This window comes from Condylura cristata, unplaced genomic scaffold (genome assembly GCF_000260355.1).
Source record: "Condylura cristata isolate star-nosed mole 26May11 unplaced genomic scaffold, ConCri1.0 scaffold00011, whole genome shotgun sequence".
NCBI classification, from domain to species: domain Eukaryota; kingdom Metazoa; phylum Chordata; class Mammalia; order Eulipotyphla; family Talpidae; genus Condylura; species Condylura cristata.
This window is the reverse complement of record NW_004567112.1, coordinates 22,523,433-22,544,953: the sequence shown is the minus strand read 5'-3', so window position 1 is coordinate 22,544,953 and position 21,521 is coordinate 22,523,433. Positions and strand designations below refer to the sequence as shown.

Genomic DNA, 21,521 nt, shown 5'->3' with positions numbered 1-21,521 from the left:
TAAACAAACAAACAGGTATCGGTACCTAATATCCAGGAATAAGAGCTAGGTACAGGGCTCATAATATGCCAGGGAGTCTGCTAAGGGCTTTGTGTGTTAACAATCACTACGATCATCCTTATTCAGAAACTCAATTAAGTGGCTTGTCCAGGGTCACCTGCTAGTTAGAAACAACACCAAAATTTAAATGCAGGTGTTGTGGCTCCTGAGTTCTTCACATATTCTTCTGCTCCGTGCTGGTAAGTTTCTGAGATATAATTTGCAGGAGATGAATAAGGCTGGTACATAACAAATTCTCTTTGAACTTAGATTGAGGAAATCCTAGAGTCTTCAAGGAGGTGCTTAAGGCTTGCATATCCTGTAAGAAGTAGATGGAAAAGCCCCCTCACAAGGTCACCTTGAGGCTCAAGCACTGAAGTGTGAGGGATACAAAGAGCAATTCTGAATGTTGGATTAGAATTAGAATCATAAAGTGCCTCCTTCAGACAGTAGGGATCCCATCCCCCTGTCTGTGCTCTCTTCTCCAAGAGAGTGTGTCAAGAGAAAAGGAGACAATCATAGAAAAGAATTTTGAAAACAAGCACAAAGCAATGAGTCAAAATCTGAATCACCCACCTTATCCTTCCCAGGTTGCTGAACTGGACATTGCTAGCAGTTTCAACCCACTGTTTTCAGCCCCACTTCTAAGGCTACTAATAGCTTTGACTTTAACTACTAGGCTGGTCACTATGAAAGGAATCAAAGTTTGTGGACTGTTGTCTGTGAGTGGGAGAGAGCTGAGGTAGTTAAGCAAGGGAAAGGCCAAGCACAAAGAAAGTCAGACAAGCACGGGGCAGGGGAAAGTGCGTGGGACTGAGTCTCAGGACTGGGGTTCTGGTCCTTATCTCTTCTCGCTGCACAGCTTTGTCCTCTCTTGACTTCTCTGAGACTCACTCTTAAAGTCTCAAATCTCAATCTCAATCTGCAAAATAGGTGTAAACAATAGATGCCTAGATACCCCCTACATGAACATTACCGAGTCCAGGAAAGGGTTTCCTACACTGTAAGCACCATGGAAGAGGTCCCTTCCCTTCCTCAAGGCAATACCATGTGTCCGGTATGTTGGGGGGCGGGGTGGCAAACCAGAGAGCCTTTGGCTTCTGAGGCCAAAGAGGTCTAGCCCAAAGGCACCAGGGCTCCAGGCTCTGGCACTGGACTGCCCAGAGTCTTTAGGTTTGAATTTGCCCCAGGAAACACCAAAGGTAGGCGGATACAGAGCCTGGAGTCAGCTCTAGGGCTGGGAGCCTGCCCCCACATGCCTTAGCCCAGGGAGGGTCAAGGGAGATGCAGGCAACCCAGACCCATTTATAGGGATGGTTCAGTCCCAGTAGCGATTACGTGTTCCAGCTCCATCTAGAACCTGCTGTGGGACCTTGAACCAGAAAACTCACTCTCCCCAAGCCTTGGTCATTTCAGCTGTAAAATGAGGGACTTCACTTCTGGGCAAGAACTAAAATAAATATATGTGAAGTGCTCAGCACAGTCCCTAAGAGTTAGTAAGCTGTCATCATCAATACCACATGCAAAAAAGATTATGTCTCCGTGCTAGGATTTTAAACTGAATTCACTGAACAATTGCTGGGTCTGTGGCTCAGCTACAAGCATCAGGCTGGCAGGGGCCAACTCCGGTTGGGTTCCTGCCTGATATGCAAGTCAAGCTCCGATCCTGTGGCGTGCACTCTGCCTCGGGGTCTTTTGAATGAATTCATGTTAGAGAGGAGTGGTAGGAAGAAAGCAGCAAAAGGGGGGAGTGAGAGAAACAGAAAGTGTCCAGGTAGTGAATTCTGTGAGGAGAGTTTAGCAAAAGGGAAAAATAGTGTTTTCTGGTTTGGGGTTTTTTTTTTTTTTTTTTAAGAAATAATGAAAGCAAGACAAGGATAAGAGCTACTTTAAATTTATGAAAATGATAAAAAAAAAAAAAAAGCTGTGAAGGTAATAAACCAGAGTACTGGAGAAAGGTAAGGTGGAGACCCACCTTGCCAAGCAAATACAGATTCTTAAAACTTTTAAAAGTTAGTGTTTATCTCCACTAGAAAAACAGCCCCAACCCTGACTCACACCAAGCTGCTGACTCACAGGACATCATAAGGGCTTTCATTTCCATGTGGAAACTTACCCAGGAGGGCTGGGTTTCTTTTTCTTTAAGATCTTTTGTTCTTGGTACATAGTTTTCCTCTTTCAAACTAGAGGAAAATGACCCCAGCACACTAAGAACTCAGCCTGTCAGAGTAGGGAGAGAACACGTGTGGTCTAATGGGAGGTTCAGTTGTGCGACCTCTCTCCATCCAGCATGACATCAGGGAATATACCTGCAGATGGTTGATCCTCACAACAGTCCCAGATGTATAAACCGTGCACCTATTTTATAGAGGAGGAAGCAAAGACTTGGCAATAGAGTGGCACCCAAATAATTAGCTCCCAGCAATAAAGCCACGAGTCTGCCCTGCCCCAAACACCCTGCTTTCTGCACGCTGTGCTTTTTACTGAAAGGAGAGTGCTGTCTAAGGAATGGGGACTTGACTGGATCAGAGAACACCTGGAAGCTGGGAAGGTGCAGGTCTAATCCCCAAACAGGGGAGAGCTGGCTGGGAGGTTCACGTTCTCTGCCTAAAAATCGGCTACCCGCCTGGTTTGTCCTGGGCTTCTGCATCCTTGGCACAGCTAACTGGACCTAGGGTTGACACCTGACACCTAGGTCTGGACAGGACAGGGTGGCATGCTGGTTGGAGGCAGGCAAGCTGACACCCCACTCACAGGGGACTTACAGAAAGATGGCCCAAGGAGTTTGCCCACTGCAATTTACTTTATTAATTTAGTTCAATCAGTTGCTTCCTTAGCTTCATGCATATTAGTTCTTCCTTCTCATCCGAGCCCTGAAACGCACTCCCCCTGCCCTGGAAAGTGTAGTCTTAACCAGTAGGCCGCCTCCTTAGGCTCCCGGACCAGTCTGAATCTGGCTTCCCAACAGCCCACTGGCTCCCCGCTGCTCCTCTGCAATCCCTGTCACTCCAGATTTCTCCTCTGTCAGCTTCATCACACAGACCAGAGCCCCCGAATCTTTTGTGTTGTTCCTAAATATGGAATGTCTTTATTTTCATCATCTCTGTAAAATTGGCCCTCATCCTTAAAGGATGAGCAAACCAGTGACACTTTCTCCATGGAGCCTTTCCCTCTACCATCTGTTCTTTGTAATTTTGCAGGTCTATTCCGATTTCTTTCTCATTCTTGTATTCTAACTAATTGATTTTCTAAGTAAAAGACCAAATCATGTTACGTATATTTCACTAGACCTTGATTCTTGATATACTGTCTGCTACTTTGTTAGATTCCATAAAAATAAATGCTATCAAACAAGGAAGGACATTTAGAGGTTACTATGTGTGGTTTCACATGGATATGTATTTCATCCTAAAACAGTCCTGCAAGCCATGTAGAGGAATCATCAGGAACAGTGAAGCTAAAGATTTTAATTCATTTAATTCCCATGAGCACATGGGAAGTCAGAGGTGGGATGGGGCTCAGGTCTCTCTGGCTCCAAAGCCAGAATCCTGTACCCTAAATTCTTATGTCAAATAAACTGATAAGGCTTAAGATGCCAGATGTCTCTGCAACTATTTCTGAGTGAAAACTCAGTGTAGATCCAACTCAAACCACACCCCCACTAAAAGGAACAGCTGTTCACTAGGAGTTCCACAGGGGTAGGGTAACCGTTGCTCTATCTATGCATTATGCATTCTTTATAGGCCACAGAACATTTCATGTATAAATTGTCAACATAAAAACTAACAGCCTCATTTTCCTGACCAGAATCAAGAAAGCAAAAAACACCATAACACCGATTTGCCCCTGGGTAGCAGGTGCTAGGAATTAGTTACGTTCAGTGTTTGGGAATGTGTGAACTGACTTTTTGCCAAGCTTTATCCACAAAGCACCTGAGAGAATATTAAATGTAATTCTTCCTGATAGAAGGGAGATTGGCTTACTTCCAATAGTCCTCTTCAAGACCAGGAAGCAATGATTTTATTGCACTGAGATGTCTCCAATGTCCAACTAGCTCTTGCTTCTCTGGCCAGCATTTAAAGTGCATATTTGACATCAATTATTGTATTAGGTGTTGCAGTGGATATAAAAATCCATATTTTCAGGAGAAAATCCCAGGGAAATAAAGAAAGTTACTGTAAACTCAAACCAGGCAAATATTTACACCCCACTACATATCTTGAGGGTATACGTTATAGAGAAGGAAAACAGTCATGTAAATTCCTTTCCAAGAGGCAACAGGGTTTTATAAATGACTGAGTCCACAAAATGTGAGTTTGGAAAGCATCCTTTCAGGGTTCCCATGTTTCAGTAGGGTGTGGCCACTTTCTTTAGGTGGTGAGCCCTGCAGCCCAGTTCTCCAGGAAATGAGGGGGATGACTCAACAGATTAAACACTTTCCCCTTCCTGAATGCGTTGCAAATACAGTTCAGAGATTCTATGGAAATACCCACATGGCATGACTGTTGGTGTGAGCTGGTAGAATCCTTTTGACTAGTCCTGGATAGACGACCTTCCCGGGTGACAATGAACAAGACCCACTGGGTCGTCTACCATCTTACTTCACCATCCTTGAATGGGATCTCATAGCATTTATGTTATTTTTTAAATTCAACTGTAAAATTTCACATTAAAAAATTGTATAAATTACAGCCTCTGGAGATCTCAACACAACTACTCCCTTTCAGGTAAACCATTATAACCCCAGTTTAAAAAAAATGGTTCTCTAGGACTCTCCCTGGTGGCACAGCGGGTTAAATCACAGCACTAAGAAGCTAAAGCCACTTCAGCATGATTCGAATCCCTGCCCGCCCCAGAGATGACCCACATGGCACAGCAGACCTCTCCTGACCTGCTCCCCTCAGTGGTGTACTTTGTTGATCTGCTTGTTCTGCTCCCAACTCTGTCCTCTCACTGCACATGTACCTCTGGTCTGTACCCCAGTTCTGTACGCATAAATACATAAATATTAAAAAAAGAACTAAAAAAAAAATAGATTCTCAGAGAAGAGATGTCAAGTGATTAGCTCAAAACTCCATGCTGTTACCATGTGAGGAGGAGTGTATCCTAGATATATCTAGGATTTCACTCCCAAGCATGTTCAAATGAAATAACAAGTATTTGGAAAAATAAGTAATAGCATGAAAATTGTTTGGTGACCTTCTGGACAACATCAGAAGCCATTCCACAGGGCAAAGGTCTACAGAGGAGCAGAAATGAGAGAAAATTCTTGAAGTCATAAGGCTGGGGTGAGAAAGCCACTATAGTGTCAACAGCCACGCTCCCTGGAGTTAATGATTCACCTGAACACAGCATTGTCAGACTATCAGAGCACAATGTAAGTGTGTACAAGAGAATCTCCATTTGGTCTTTTTAAAAATTTTGGTGCAGAAGCAAGATAAGCCAAAGAGAACATGGAGTTCAGTGGCAATATCTAGCAAATCCACCTTTAAAAGAAAAGCAAGAAAAAGAGCAAAACATAAAGGAAAAATCCTGAAATGCAACCATTCAGGGCCCTCCCTGGGCACAGAAGTTTGGAGCGCTGCACTGTGAAGCCTGTAGACCAGGCTGTGGCCTCTTCTGCTAGTTCGATTCCCCGCCTGGGAGATGACCCACATGGAGAGGCATACCTCTCCTGTCTTAGCAGCTGCTCCCCTCAGCAGTACACTTTGTTGATCTGCCTGTTCTGCTCTCCACTCTGTCTCTGGTGAATTCTCTCACCGCCCCTGCACCTCTGGCTGTACCCCAGTTCTGTTTGCATAAATAAATAAATCTTAAAAAAAAAAAAGGGAATGCACCCTTTTTTTAGGTGCACTGCAAAGCAGTCCATTCTAGCACTGCTGCTGACAGTGAGTCCTGGGAACTTACATGTTTATAGCAAAAGGAAGAATTCAAATCAAGATGTTGGGGAGATTAATTACTGAGAAAGAATAGAAGTGTGGTCAGGATTTTTACTTTTTGTTTGTATAATCTCTCTGGATTAATAGCTTTCTTTATTTTAATAATTAAATATGTGATAACATTTAAAGTCTAATAATAAAAAAACGGTTAAGTTTGCAGAATCATAGCCTCAGTGTTGAGAGAGGCCTCAGAGGTCTGTCTAATCTAACCTCCACTGTATTGAGCTCTGCAGCACGGCTGTGTGCCACCTCTGTCAGGGGGCGATGTGACCTAAAGACTTAGGCTGGTGCATGGGACCTAATGCGCCCCAAAACTCAAATCAGCTCTGTGGTTTTCCTTAGCCATTCATGCACTGCTGGACACCAACGGCAGCAGGGGCTTCAGTGAAGCCCACGTCCACACAGATGGAGCCAGGTCCTGAGTCCCCAGTTAACCTCAGAGAGGGCTTGAACACAGAAGGCTGGGACCAGCTAGACCAGCTTGCTGTGGGTGCAGCACACCCCCTAAAGCACAGCTAAGTCTATCCAGCGGCATCGCCATTAGCATGCCCATCACCGGCCTCCCTCAAGCCATCTGAGACTTGGTGAAGTGCTACCCACTGCCCTGACCTTGCTACTGTACTTATCCAGAGGCAACTTTTTACACATTTCAGTAAGTCTAGGTCTTTCGTGCCTCCCTGCTCTTCCCTTAGGGCTTTTTACATCTCACTCACTCCCCCTCACCCCAGTTCACACTATGGATCACACCCAGCTTCGTTCCCTGTTACTCTGATGGACACATCAGCATGTAAGTACCCTCTGAACTGTCAGAACTCAATGTGACTTAATTTCATGCAGTGTCAAAATTGGGAGGCATGTCTTGAAGGGGTTTGCCATCAGCACTGTTTTAAGCCACTGGGATAGATTGAAACCAAGAAAAGTGCAATATACATTATCATATCTGTTCTATAACCTAAGGTGATGTCTTCCATATCTTGCTGAGGGTAGGTAGCCAATACATAGCACTATAAAATTATAGATTTTAAAGGTGAAGGAACCCCAAGGAGGCCAGGTAGCATCATTTCACAGCTGAGAAATTTGAAACCCAGTTCCTATTATCTGGGTCACCAGACACTCGTTAATATCAATTATTGTCCAGATGTTCACAGTTCTTTTTTCTGTCAGAATGAATAAATGAATGACTTTACCATGGAAGAAACACTAAAGGGATGGAAGAAACACTAAAGAAAATAATCTAATAAATATAACTGCTCATCTTATAGTAGTAAATATACGACAGACTATATTTACCCAGTTTAAATGAGTTTTCACTTTCAATGGAATGTTTGTGTTCCTAGCCTTCGGCATCATTTTAGTTACTTAAAATTTTTGGCCATGCTTAAACACTCCTTGTCTGGGTAAGTCATATTTTAATTTAGAGCTAAAAACTCTAATTCCTTTATAATCTCTATGACCTGATAATGATGTCACCAGTTGAACCCAACATATTTTTCAGTTCCATGGGAAAGGATACAAACTTCTCAAATTATGTCTTTGCTTCAGAGGGGGAAAAAAATTAAAAAAAAAAAAAAACAAAAAAAAAACCTAGGTCCAGTGAATGCTGATATAACCCACAATATTCACTAGCAGCTCCTAAAATACATCGGCCTTTGAGAATCCCACAATCCCACACTTGCCTTCAAACCTTTACTTTTTTAATGGAACAACCACTTGGCAGCCTTGGGTATCAGTTACTTTGTTTTCTTGCTCATCCTGAACTTAATGATTTAAGAAAAGCAATAGGGACATGAAACAGATCAAAGTAAAGAAAAAGCAGAGCCAACCCAGCAAGTAGAATGGAGAAGTAGTCAGTTCCTGGAGGAAGAGAGAAGAGTGCTGGGCGTGGTCTGGAACTTGGGGCACTGGCCCCCAGCCTTCTCTGCCTCCCCTCACTACAGCCCTCCTACCAAGAGGACAGCTGGCAATCTTACCAGTGACCTTGGACAAACAGAAAGTGATAAAAGTCACAAGATGAGTGTTAGCTACACCAGTCCAGCCCAAACTGGAATCACAAGGCCCAGGAGAGGGCATCGTGGTCACTCCTGTCCCTCCACTGCCACTGCAGCTAAATGTCCTGGGAAAATCACCTTTTGGAATTACAATGGGCCTTTCAGATGTGGCTTAAACCTTCCTCTCCCCATTTGACAGAAAAGAAAACTGAAGTCAGAGAAATGAGGTCACTTGCCCAACATTATTTAGCAGGGTCCCTGAGTTCAGGAAATTCCCTGAACTGCTGCTGGGTGCGCTTTCCCGTCTGAGCAACTATAAGCCATGGAACATGCAGGCAGCATTTAGCTTTGCAGAGATGTAGAGCCATTGCAAAGAAGCACAGGGCAACATGAGAAATGAGTCCAAGAGAGTAATTCCACCACTCTGCCCCAAAAGCCAGGGACGGCAAAGGCCCCACAGGCTGGTGCTTGGAGTAACGGTATCTCTGTCCATTTAATTGACTTTTTCCACCCTAAGTCATTTTACACAAGCAGAGAAAATAAAAATGTATGTAATACTGCTGAACCAAAAACCAAAAAATGTTTCTGATATCTGAGATTTGGAGATTAACATTTTTCTCAAGGCTTATAGAAATCTTGTTATTAGAATTAAAATAACAAGTCATCCAGTGAGTCTTTGTCAAAGCCCTGGGCAAAATGAAATGCCTCTCACAAAAAAACAGAGCTCACTTGGGCCCACCCAGGTAACAAGCCCACCTGAAGTGCAAGAGGCTGTGTCAGTGGAATTAACACAGGCTTGCATCACAAAGACAGTTACCCAAGAAGCTGACATTCCCAAACAGCATTTGAGAAAAAGGAAAACTTTTTCTTACCCTTAAAAATAACAGAAACGATAGGGTCCGGTTTCCCAAATTTCGTTTTGGGGATATTGCTGGCAGATTCCACGATCACTCGAAGCATGGCTGATAGCTGCGTAAGGGCAGAAAGCGAGTGTCAGTCAGCAAATGACCATTTGTTAAGGAGACTTGGGCCCTGGACCTAGTTGGCGCCGCCCTGGGAGAGTCAGCGGGGAGGATTTCTCCAGGGGAGAGGGAGGGGAAGGCAAGTGGGTGGATCCCTGACGGATTATGTACCGAAGGCTACGTGTAAAATGATAGCCCAACTCCCGAGTCTACACAGCGTGTCACAAGCACCGCTTAAGAATTCGGAAACGTGGAAGTGAAAAGGACAATGTCTCCACTAAAAAGAATTATGTGCAACAAATGAAACTGCAAAAAAAAAAAAAAAAATGGAGCTAATATTGTAAACGGGGCAGGAGACTGTTAACACCCTTGTCCTTGAGCAGCAACTTGTGAAACTGAATTCATCGGTTTTCAGTTCCTTCTCCATTATTTTCTTCTCTTGATAGAATTTTAAATTGTTGTGAGTCATTGACTGCTATTACTATTTTTAACTTTTGCAGTTTCTTCTCTCGGGCCGTTAACACACCCACTTACCAGCCACTTTTCGACGAAAACTAAAATAATAATAAAGATCGGTCCAAGGGTGCCCCCCACTGTATGACTGAGGAATGACCCCGTTTATTTCACGCCAGCCCAATCTGGACATGTAAAACTGGTGTGGGGAGGAGCAGATCTATTGCACCAGAGAATTTCTGCAAACATTCTTTGAAGATCTGAGAACTTAAGTTTTTCTGACCCATCAAACGCTGTTAACAGTCTTAATGATCATGGAGAAATACCTCTCCACTCATTCACGACGTTTACCACAGTGGTGTCTTCCCCTTCTTTGCTAAAGAAAAAACATTCAATCCAGTAGAAGGAAGACTTTATTCAAGGGGGGGTGGGGAGGGCTCTGTGATAGGTGTAAGTGCATTGCCTTGGGATTTTGCAGTAGAAGAGAGGTTGGGTCCATGCCAATGGAGCATGGGTAAATGGGGATTCACAGCCAAGGTCCATTAGGGGGTCAGTGGGTCAGTGGACAGAGGAAACCACAGGGGATTCTGGCTACACCATCCTAACAGGATTCTTTTTTTTTTTCCCAAGATTTATTTATTTATGCATACAGAACTGGGGTACAGGCCAGAAGTGCAGGGGTAGTGAGAGGATTCACCAGAGACAGAGTGGGGAGCAGAACATGCTGACTAACAAAGTACACTGCAGAGGGGAGCAGCAGGCGAGATACGACAGGTCTGCCGCCATGTGGGTCACTTCCAGGGATCCAACTCGCACAGAAGCAGCCTCGGCTTTAAGTGCTGTGCATTAACCAGCTGTGCCACCAGGGAGGGCCCCCTCACAGGATTCTTTCTGGACACAGATCAGGGTGACCAGGCATCACCTGGGAAATGGAACAAATACTGAGAGTGATCAGACATGGAAGCTGGGGCTTTCTAGTTACACTGATTCAGCAGGTTTCTTGCTAAAAACAAATTTTACAAGGAAGTGTATAGATGGGCCCAGAAGAAAGTGCTCGAGTCTGTCTAGAGTTTGGTCAAGGAAAAGTGCATTAGACAATATAGGATGGAAAATAAGATTCAAAAAGCAGGACTGCATGGGTCCCTGCTGTGTTATTTCTGAGCTATGTCTCCTTAGCAAGTTTCTGAAACTCCCTCATTCTTAGTTATCTCTTCCCTAAAATGGAGAGCAAGGTTGTTATGAGATAAAAGTCTTAGTGCAGGACCTGTACTATGTGTACCTGTGAACACAACCAGAAGTCCATGCTTGCTGTGATTTGAGGACATTTCTGTTAATACAGGTTGGATTTAAATAGAATCTCATTGTGTTTCAGAAGAAAAGGCTAAAACTTAGGGTAAAGAAGCACATTACTACAAGACGTGACTAGAAAGTTTACACAAAGAGTCTCAGTGGAGTATAAACAACATTGTGTTTGCATTATTTGGCTGACTTCTCCTTTTTATTATCAAAAACATTTATCAAAAAAATGCATCTAACATAAATATGATACTCTAACAGCCAGCCAGGTCAAGGTAGAGAACATTGCCAGACTCTAGAAACCTATCACATGTCAGAAATATCTCATCTTTCCCCAGAAAGATAGCCACTATCTTGAAAAATAAGGTAATAATTTCTTTGCTTTTTTAAAATTGGTTTAGATTTTCTTGATTACATCTTTTATACAATTATTTTATATATTACAAACATATGCATGTATATGTTTATATATACACACGTATATGTTATATTTACATGTATATATTCTTACATACACACACATACAATTTTCATATAGTGTGAAGTATTTGATATATAATATTTCATAGAAACAAAATATAGTGTGTTTTTGTGTGTATTTGACTTTTTTTAACATTACATTGTGAGGTTCCTCATGGTTCACTCATTGTTAAATGCATTTTACTTTATGTGAGTACCACATTTTATTCGCCTATTCTACTCACAATGAATATTTGGATATTTGGATATTGGAGAGTTTGGGGTTATAAAAAGACAGCTTGTACATGTTTCCTGGTACAAATATGCAGGACTGCATTGAGGGTCTAATCTGTGAGTGGAATTGCTGGATCAAAGGCTACATACATGTTGTCAGCTTTCCTAAGTAATTCAAAATTGTTCTCCAAAGTAGTTGTACTGTTGACATGCTCGCCAGCATGCGAGGCTTCCTGCTGATCTACATTCTTGTCACACGTGGCACTGTTAGATTTTTTACATGTTTTCCCAGATGGCAAGTTTATACTAGTATTTCACTGGAGTTTTAATTTGCATTTTTTCTGATTAATAATAAGGTTGAGTACCTTTTCATATTTACTTTTCCTAATTTGTGAAGTGCCTATTAAGTCTTTTTTAATTTTTCTATTGAATTCTCTGATTTTCTTACTAATTTGCAGGAGCTGTTTATATGCTCTGTATACTAGTCCTTCGTGAGCTGTAATTTTAATGTAATTGAATTTATCAATATTTCTCAGTAAATTTTTCATATTAAGAACTTTCTCTACACTCAGGTCATGAAGATAGTCTTCTTATCCTATATTTTGTTTCATCTTGCATGTTTTTATTTATATTCTATCTATAATTGATTATGCATCCTGGAAGGTTCAAGGTAATTTTTTCCTCTGTGGATATTTGATTGGTCCAGTATGATTTATTGAAAAATTTGTCCTTTCCCCAGTCTTACGTCATATATCTGTTTGTATATGTATGTGTGTGTGTGTGTGTCTCTTTCTATACTGTCTACTCTGTTTCATTAATCTTTTGCCAATCTTTGCACCAAGACCAATCTTATTTATAACCTTTTAAAAACTTCATCATGTTTTGAGCAAATCCTCCAGTCTGCTTATTTTCTTCAAGTTTCTTAGTTATTTTTGCATTTTAATACACATATTAGTTAAAAAGCTTTACATCTGTTAGATTTTGTATAGATTATACTGTGCATAGTTTCATAGTGCTGCGACTTAACCCCTATGCCACCAGGGAGACCTTTAACAACTATTGACATTTTGCCATGATCACTTATCTATCGAGATGCTTTAAATAAAACATTTTAAAGAAGTTGCAGCATGTGCCCTTAAGAGATGTTTTCTTACAGTATCATAATAATCTGGTTAGGGGTTTGTTTCCTCCAATTCTAACACTTCATGGGTAGATAATTAGGGGCCTTTCTTTTGCCTTCCAGAAGGTGATGCTGTAACACAATTTTTGGTTTCTCTTACTACCACTACATTTCTTAACTAAGATTGGGAGGAATTACAGAAAAAGGAAAAAGGACAGTGGCAGGTATGTATCAGGACTTGGGGGCTGAGTGTGCCCATGCCCTGTAGAGGGTTCCTGGATGACGGGTATAGGGCCCTGGGTGGGGACTGGGTCCCAGAGGAGTGTGGTAGATGCTGCTATATACCATCCAATCCTCCCTCCAAGAATAAAGAGTTTATTACCTCCAGCTGCTGAGAAAGCTGCCAGAAATTGTCCCTCAGCATTCAGCCCTCTTTGGTGACTCTGAGGGAAACTGCCTTTCTCAGGGGTATGCTTCCTTCCAGGAGCAACCAATCTCCAATGACTGGTCAATGCAATGGTATAAAAGAGCTGGCCCTCTTGCCCCAAGTGGTGGCAATCTCTGGAACCAGCCCAGTTCCCAGGCTTCCTGTGGGGTCAGCTAAGACTGGAGTTGAGACCACTTTCTCTCTGAAAATCTTCCTTCCTTCCATTCCGTTCAATAATGTTGATCTCAAGAATTTACTGCAAATGTCCTGACACTAATATCCATCACAAAATATTCCCCTGGAAAACCCAACCTGTCACAGTTGGTGCAGGAATGGGCCAGGAAAGTAGATGCTAAGTAGGAATTTGGAACTCAGCTCCTCACAACCGGCTGGCAAGAACTTCACCACTGGTGGTAATATGAGCATTGACAGCCTAGCACCATGCGATTATTTAAAGTATCATCAGGAGTAAATTGGGTTAGCATACCAGAGGAAAGGAATGCATTAGTTGTCATGATAAGCTGGGTAGCCAAGGTTTATAGGAGCAATAGCAACTCTGACGACTTCTATTTAAGTAGCTATCACAAAACTCACTTGACAGTCTGGAAAAGAGTATCAAGAGACTGAGTGGTTAAATGGCAAAAAAATGCTAAGAATGAAATTGAGGGCCTCCTTGCTATTGAAAGGCCCTCCTCCCTTTTAGTAGGAGGGTGGGGAGACCTCAGCACCAGAGCAGGAATTTAGTCATAAAAGAAGCCAACTCCAAAAAGTATTGAACAGGAAAACCAAGATAGGGTTCCTGTGATGAGATCAAGACCCTGCTTGGAAAACAATGTAACATTAATGCATGGAATAGAGATGTCTAGTTGATGTCGTTGAAAACCTTGAATTGCCAGGTGCCCATGAACCCAAGTAATTAATTCCTTAGCTTTGATAGATATGCCATAAGAATATAAAATGTTAACCTTCAGGGAAGCTGAGTGACAGGCATAAGGGAATTATGTACTCTTTGCAACTTTTCTATAAAGCTAAAATAATTTGTTAAAATAAAATGTTAAGAGATTAAATGAAAATAAAATAAATTTGTAATTTCTGGTTAAGAAATATAAAAGTGATTTCCAAATTGATATAATACTTGTTTAAGCTTCAAACCTATGAAACAAAATATCGTCTTCATTTATTGGTAAGTTTTAAGTATTTAAAAAATTTTCATTTTATTTAAAAAGAACTCATAGATTTTTGCACTATATCAGAATTTCTTAGCATGCCTTATAACTACCAAGAAAACACAGTATATGGTACAATAGTTGTTCATAATCCAAAAGTTCAACAAGATAATTTAGAAATCTTTTCAGTCTTTATAGCTAAAATACACACACATATTGAAGATGGCATAAAGTATATTTAGGTATGTTCGATGGTATTCATTGAGAACTAAGAGCCTGTTAATTTGTTTTAGAAGCCTTGAAAAGGATTAACTCCCCAATCCCAAGCATTTCCTGGAGTTCTATGTGACACATGTAAAGTGTATGTATGTACGTGTGTACGCGTGTGTATTGTGAATTGAGTGGGGGTCACTCACCATTCCTCAGAGAATGGAGAGACTTACTCAAAAGCAGTGCATGTATTTTTATCTACCACCAGTCTGCCATCTTCACCATCAACATTTACTTTCTACCTCCTGCCACTCTCTGACACCCACATTTCCTAAAGTCCTGTCCAGGGCCTACTTCAAATGCTTTATTTTGGATGGGGTGGTACTGTGCATCCAAGGAGCTGTGAACCAATCCTTCTAAATCACACAATATTGTAAATCAGTGCTACCTTGGTAAAGGACAAAAAATAATATTGCAACAAAAATTGCTCTATTTTTATACTTTGAGCCTAACAACAACCTACGAAGAAGGGTCTATAATAACCTTCACATTATATGGGGGGGATGGAACTGAGGCCCAAAAAGGTTAAGTCACTTGCTAAAGGTTACTGCTAACAGATGGCAGAGGTGATTGACTGTAGCTTGGCTGTAGATTTGCCTGCCATGCTCTGCTGGAATGCATCACTTACATGTGTTTGGCAGTTTCTGTGCACCCTGGAAACAATTGCACCAGCTCTGCTACTGCTAAGGCGCATCACAGCCCATGCTCCTGAATACCACCTGCTCTTAAGGACTTTGCCTTCCACCTCTGCAGCTTCCCCAGGTGCAGAAGATGACAGTATTCTTCTCCAGTAGGTAATGGGATTTTCCCTGTACCCATTAGATCCTGGGAAGACGTTCATCCCTATGTTTCTCTATGCTAATGGTGTCTCTTCCTTTGGGAAGTCTTTTTCTTGGAAACACCTTCATGAGTGCTATAGTTGGAGACAAGGAGGGAAAAGGAAAGGACAGGAGATTTATGTTTAGCTTTGTTCAAATGCAAAGAGGGTTAACAAGTTTTATGCTCCTCAAAATTTAGATATAAATCTACTAGATTCCAAAAATATTGAAGGAAGAAAAATCTCCTTTTGAAAAAATCATGGAATAATAAGAGTGTTAGTGAATTTACACAGAGTGACCCACCATTTATTTGTGCTTCAATGTTTACTACACAAGTACTGGGGACTGGGGACTGGCATCTCAGCACAGAGTAAGTCAAAATTTGGCCAGAAGGAACATCCCACCATGGAGACCACCTGCTAGGGCCTTTCATATGTCATATCAGTCACAGCTTTCAACAACTCTCAGTCTCATGTTTACAGCCGACACAGCTGAGGCTCAGAAGAGTTAAAAACATGAACCAGTATCCAAGCTGAATGTCTCTCAAGTCTTATTTCCTTTCTAATTTCTCCTCAACTGAGATCTCACATTCTTCTGTTTTATTGTTCTCCCCTCAGCCTTTTTCTTCAAGTAAACTCATACATTAGTCTATGTGAGTGGCCTTAAATCTGCCCTGGAGCATTGGCACAAAACAAATAGAGAAAAAGGAATTTTCTCGAGGAGAGATTTAGCAAAAATTCTGGATGTGGGGAGCAAATTAAGAGGGTAGGAAAGAGGATTTAGAGAAATGAAGATAGATTCATAGTATCTTATTCCAATCTCACTTTTACAGAATCTTAAGTATTACCTTACCAACAATTTTCAAACTGGCACGGACACAGAGTCCATTATTAAGATCTGTGGGCTGAAATATTTCCTTAAGAAGTAATTCGGTTGATAACTAAAATAGTTTTTAGAACTAAAATACCATGTTTCAGTAGTTTAATTACAGGGTTTTGCATAGCTGTAGTGGTAGCTATTTTTAAATAACCGAATATGTAGTATATTTAAACATTTCCTTAAAAAAAAAAAAGTCCCTGGCAGTGACTAGGTCTACTTGGGGAGTAGGAGTAAAGCATTTCATATTTGGCATCATCATATGTCATTATTCAAGGCAATTAGAGGAACTAAAGATAGGAATGAATCTGACCTCCAAGTATTATTATATTTTTTAATAATAAACCTAGAAAAAACAGAACAGAAAAAAAATGGAATCATCTTAAGCTTTGTGATTCATTTATGAAAACTAATTCCATCACCAAAATATTTGATAGATATCGGTCATTCTTCTGTAAGTTTACATTCATTCATGCAGGCATGCATTTGTTCAGCAAACATTGACACTGGACATCTCCTGGGTGCCAGGCACACTGCTAACCTCAGAGATGAGTAAGACACAATTTCTTTCTACAAGAAGCTCATAGGTAATTATAGCAACAATGGAGTGAGTGCAGTGATAGAGTTAGGGAGACAGATATCTGAGCCCGCAGGCCTGGGCCAGCAGGGTAGATTCCATGAAATGATTACCAGACGGAGTACTGATGTTTGAATTGAGGGGTGTGTGTGTGTGTGTGTGTGTGTGTGTGTGTGTGTGTGTGTGTGTGTGTGTGTGACTGTGAGATGTGATATAAATGAGTTTATATGGTAAGATTTGGGAACTTGAAGTCATCTGATGCTAGTGGAACATCATGCGTGAGCGAAATGGTCCAGTAGGAAAAAGCCTAAGCAGTCGAGCAGGCAGCCAGCTCCAAGTCTTGCTTGCTCTGTTAATATTTGCTCACTATATGCCGCAATCTATGGAACCATGTTGTCTCAATGAATCCATTCACTGCCTTATCCTATAAAGGAAGTTCTACTTCATCATCCCACTTTACAGATGAGGAAGCTGAGGCATATTTTTAAAGGAGGCCAAACAAATCTTCCCCCAAAATGCACCATATAGTTATCAAGTTGATTTGGAGTTCTTTCCCTCCCATGCAACTGTCCATAGAAAAAGAACATGGATCAGAAAGAGAGCCATCATATTGTGAACAGTCATATGCAGAAACCTTATTTAAATGAGGTCAGGAAGCTAAAAATAATTTAAAAACACATACTCATGTATAAATCAGTATTCTCCAGGATCTACCATCTGCCACAGGAGGTGATGCTGTTTCCCCTCCCTGCGACACTGAGGAGGTGTTCCAGAGTTTATATAAAGAGAGGCTAGCCTTTGACTCAAGCTGGGAATCCATGCCTGTGGGTTTCACCAAGAACTTTCCAATGGTGAGACAACTGTCATCTGGATACAGATAAAATATTTTAATAACTCACATGCTTAAAATTAAATTTTAAAAGTAGCTAAAAAAGGCAGAGCAGTCAGTATCCAGAGGCTGTCCTCTCCCAACAGGGCATCCTGAATAGACCAGCAGGTATCAGTGAGTTCAGTAAGAGTCCTCCCACAGGAAAGCAGGCAGGGGAAATCTGCCCAAGCAGTCACCCATATGGCTTTCAAATGTGTTTATACTGATAGGGCTGCTGGGCTCTCAGGGGGCGTCTCCCTATTTACTGATTTAAAGGGCAACCCTTGCTGGCTGAAGATGTACCGTAATCCTAGGAAGAGCAGAGGACCTACTGTGAGAAGGGACGGGGCACTCAACATTTCTGCTTACTGTTATGGAATTTTGATAATAAAAAGGAGGCGATAAAGACAATAGTCTAGGGCAGAGAAGACCATGATCAGCTCATTCATTCATTCACTGAGTAAATATTTATTGACTACCTAATTTCTTCAGCACTGTGACAGACAGGTGCTAAAGATAAGGTGAGCAAAATCAGATAAAATTCTCTAGGAGTTTACAGTCTAATGAGGGAGGAGGACACCCATCAAAGAACTACACATAAGTTCTGTGATAATTGTGTTATATGTTGTATTATGCAAATGCATGTGATAGTGTTTTATAAAGTAGTAAATGCTTTAAAGTAGTACAGTTAGTCCCAAACTTAATCTTGTTGAAAGGATATTGGAAACTGGAACTTTAAGTGAAAAGACAGATAACCAGTTTTACCTCAGAGTAATTGATATAAACAGGAGTTAAGTTCCTAAAACAAATTTCTAGTCACAAAAACATCACCAGACTTTTAAATAAAGACCCCCAAACTTCCAATATTACACAATAATTTGTACTCACTCACTTATTTTCCAACCCACTTATTCCATGTTAGGGACAATATGGCCAGAGGTGTTCCAAACAGCTCAGGGCACAAGTGGGGAACCAGCCCTGGACAGGACACCCTCCAATTGCAGTTATGGTCACACTCACCACATACTCACTCAGAATTGCAGCATTTAGAGACACTAGTTGACCTAAGTGCACATCTTTGGGGTGCAGGAGGAAATTGTGGAGTACCTGGAGAAAACCCAAGCAGACTAGAAAGAATGTGCAAACTCTACAAAGACAGAAATAGCTTTTCCCCCTTATCATTACAACAAAATAACTTTGAACAAAATGATAGATTTAAGGACCTACTGGGCACTATAAACAGAGGAGATCCCTTTCTCTGGAGGCAGAAAGTTACGCCCTTAGGCAATGAGGATGGAGGTAGGAGCTGAAAGGGAAGTAGGAAGGGAGATAGGAGTGGGAACATTGCAGCCAGGTGAACCTCCAGCCCTGAGGCAGGTAAAAAACCTACTGATTCAAGGAATTAAAGGTGTGTGGAGTAGCGGGTTCCAGACCAGGCTGGTGGCCCTGAGGGGACAATTGGGAAGTTGCTTCTCTCTACTGAAAAGGAAGGTAGGTCAATAAGAATGTTGTTTGTGTTAAGAATTATGTGACAGGAGTAGATTTGCATTATTTAAATGCCTGCTGAGGAGCAGCTGGACTGGAAGGAAGCAAGAGTTGATTTGTTGCTTCTTTTCCTGGATTTGATGAACAATTTATTGTGTACATATCAGTGCTGATCAACAGCAATTAACACAACACACATCACTTTGAACCTTCTAGCTGTCACAGTAAAGAAAGTCCATTAAAACTAATATAGAGATTAGTTTTAATATAGTTTATTTTGCTTATTATATCTAAAATCATTTGCTTACTATATCTATCATTTCAAAATGTAATAATTAAAAAAAACCATGTATTTCACATTCTTTTCTTACCAAACCTTTGAAATCTGTGGTACATTGTAAACATTTCAACTTGAGCAAAATTTTTCATCAGAAATACTTTTTATATATTTAATTTCATAAAATGTACAGTCAAAGATAGATTTACCAACCCAAGTTGTTCTAAACATAAATGTTTTCTAATAGTTAAACCAATTACCACTTATGTTAAAATTAAGTAAAATTTAAGATTAAGTTCTTCACACAGTAGTCATATTTGAACCACTCGATACCAGATGTGGTCTGTGCAACCATATTGGATAGAGCAGAAGAAACTTCCATCATAGCACAGGTGGAATCTGCTGTGAGACACTGTGCATTTATTAACTTCCCTTTTGAAGACACAACCTTTGAGAGTGGTGGGCTCATTCATCGAGGACAGTCTCACTATTTCTTTTTAGTAAGCCTATGCCCATTCCTTTTTGTTTTTGTTTCCCAAGTAGAATTTTCCAACTGGGAAGAAGATGAGCTGACATGTTGATCTTCTTCTATCCAGGCTGTTGGCTGTTACATTTTTCTTTATAAATGAATAAAGAATGAATTTTGAAACTTGTGGATCTGGGCAAACTACCAGTTCCTCTCATATCATCCTGCAAGCAACTTCATCATTGAAGAGCAAACATTGATTTTTTTGGTTTGCATAATACTTACAAAATTAAACAACATCCCCTTAGTCAATAAGCCTCCTGCCTACTTCTCTTCAGTAGGGGTCCCTAGTCACCGAGGGAGTTCCCACCTGAGGAAAAGGGCCTGGGAGCAAATGTGTATTTGGGTGTCTGGCTCAGCAGGCCCAGGCACCAGGCCTTCCCAGGCCTTAGCCCCTAGACTTCAGCTGCCATCCCTCTTCAGAGTCCCTCCATAATTTCACCTCTCCATTCCCCATTTGGTGCAAGGCTGAGCAGGGGATTTCTCTCTCTCTAAGGCATATAAATTTCTATGGAAACTAATCTTCCCCTTCCTCTTTACTCTGGGCAATGAATAACACCTTTTGCTAGGATGTTCTCCCACCCAAACCCATCTGAACTTTAACACAAGAAAGAGCTAGATGCTCCACTTTTCCAAAAGAAGTGAGTTCTTTGGAAGTACAGGTCAAATATCTTGAAGCTCGTTTTGAAAATTCTTTAAAATTCTCTATATGGTTTCCATTCATTCTATTTAATGACATTGGGCTTGTTGGTGTATAGTATGTTTGTGTAATAATGGCTAACATTACGTAAGCCATTAATACATACCAAGGCCTTTATATAGATTCTCTCATTTAATCCTCATAAACTACCCTATGAAGTAGATGTTAATATTTGTATCATTTTACAGGTTAGTAAAGCAAGACTCAGAAAGATAAACTTTTTCAAGATGACTCAGCTAGTAAAAAGCAGACTTGAGCTACCCTGAACAATAGTAAAACCAACGCAGAGTTGAACCAGTGTGCCACGTTGCTGTCCTGCTATTTTAAATCTCCGGTTCGTTTATGGTTGGTCAAAGAGAGAAAAGCAAGTCCTGCAAAATACTTTTGTGTGCTGCTTCCTGTTAGTAGTAGAGAAGAGTCCTCAAGGAGGGGATTCACAACGCAAACCTGACCAATACAATGGCAGACATCAAATCCAAGTAGAGGGCAGGAATCTGTAGCAAGCGCCTACCTCCTGCCTCCTCTAGGGCTCATAATCTCAGCTTCACCGGGGCCTGCCTATCAGTTCTAGCACCTGCCAAGCTCCCCGTCATGGCCACACCCCTTGCCATTTGGCCGGGTAAGAGCTCAGCCCCAGCAGAAGGGGAGTGGGGTGTGGGGAGCTAAGCTTCCTGGTGGAATCTAGGTCCCCCATTACACACAGGGTGTAACTGATATTTAGGATGATTTATGTCCAGGGACAAGAATACAAATCGATCCCAGTTCAGTCATAGGTTTAGCTCATTAAGAATAGAAAATTGCATTATCCCCACAGCGGATAAACCCCAAATCAGCCCCTTATAAGGAAATGTGAAACTTGAGGTCTTTACGCCCTCAGAAGACCTGGGGGAGCCACAGTTTGAAAGAGCGGATGCGGGAGGGGAGGCAGAGGTCATACTGGGTTCCAAGGGCACTGGCCCCACCTTAGCCAGCACGGAGGTTCCAGGCCCCGCCCTTCAGAGACCACAGCCAATCCGGAGTCCGCGACCCGGCTGCTCGTAT

The 21,521-nt window shown here is 41.4% G+C and overlaps 1 protein-coding gene across 2 annotated transcripts in view; it reads right to left on the bottom strand.

Annotated features, from left to right (window-relative positions):
• The window catches only part of MYOF (myoferlin), a 120,391-nt gene extending 111,363 nt beyond the window's left edge, over positions 1–9,028 (bottom strand). The window contains exon 1 of one of the 2 annotated variants that reach the window (XM_004680619.2): positions 8,839–9,028. In XM_004680619.2, the coding sequence (XP_004680676.1) occupies positions 8,839–8,926 (88 nt within the window). In that variant the 5' untranslated portion in view covers positions 8,927–9,028. The remainder of the gene's footprint in view (positions 1–8,838) is intronic. The other variant, XM_004680620.2, reaches the window with a different exon arrangement.
• Positions 9,029–21,521: the final 12,493 nt, after the last annotated feature.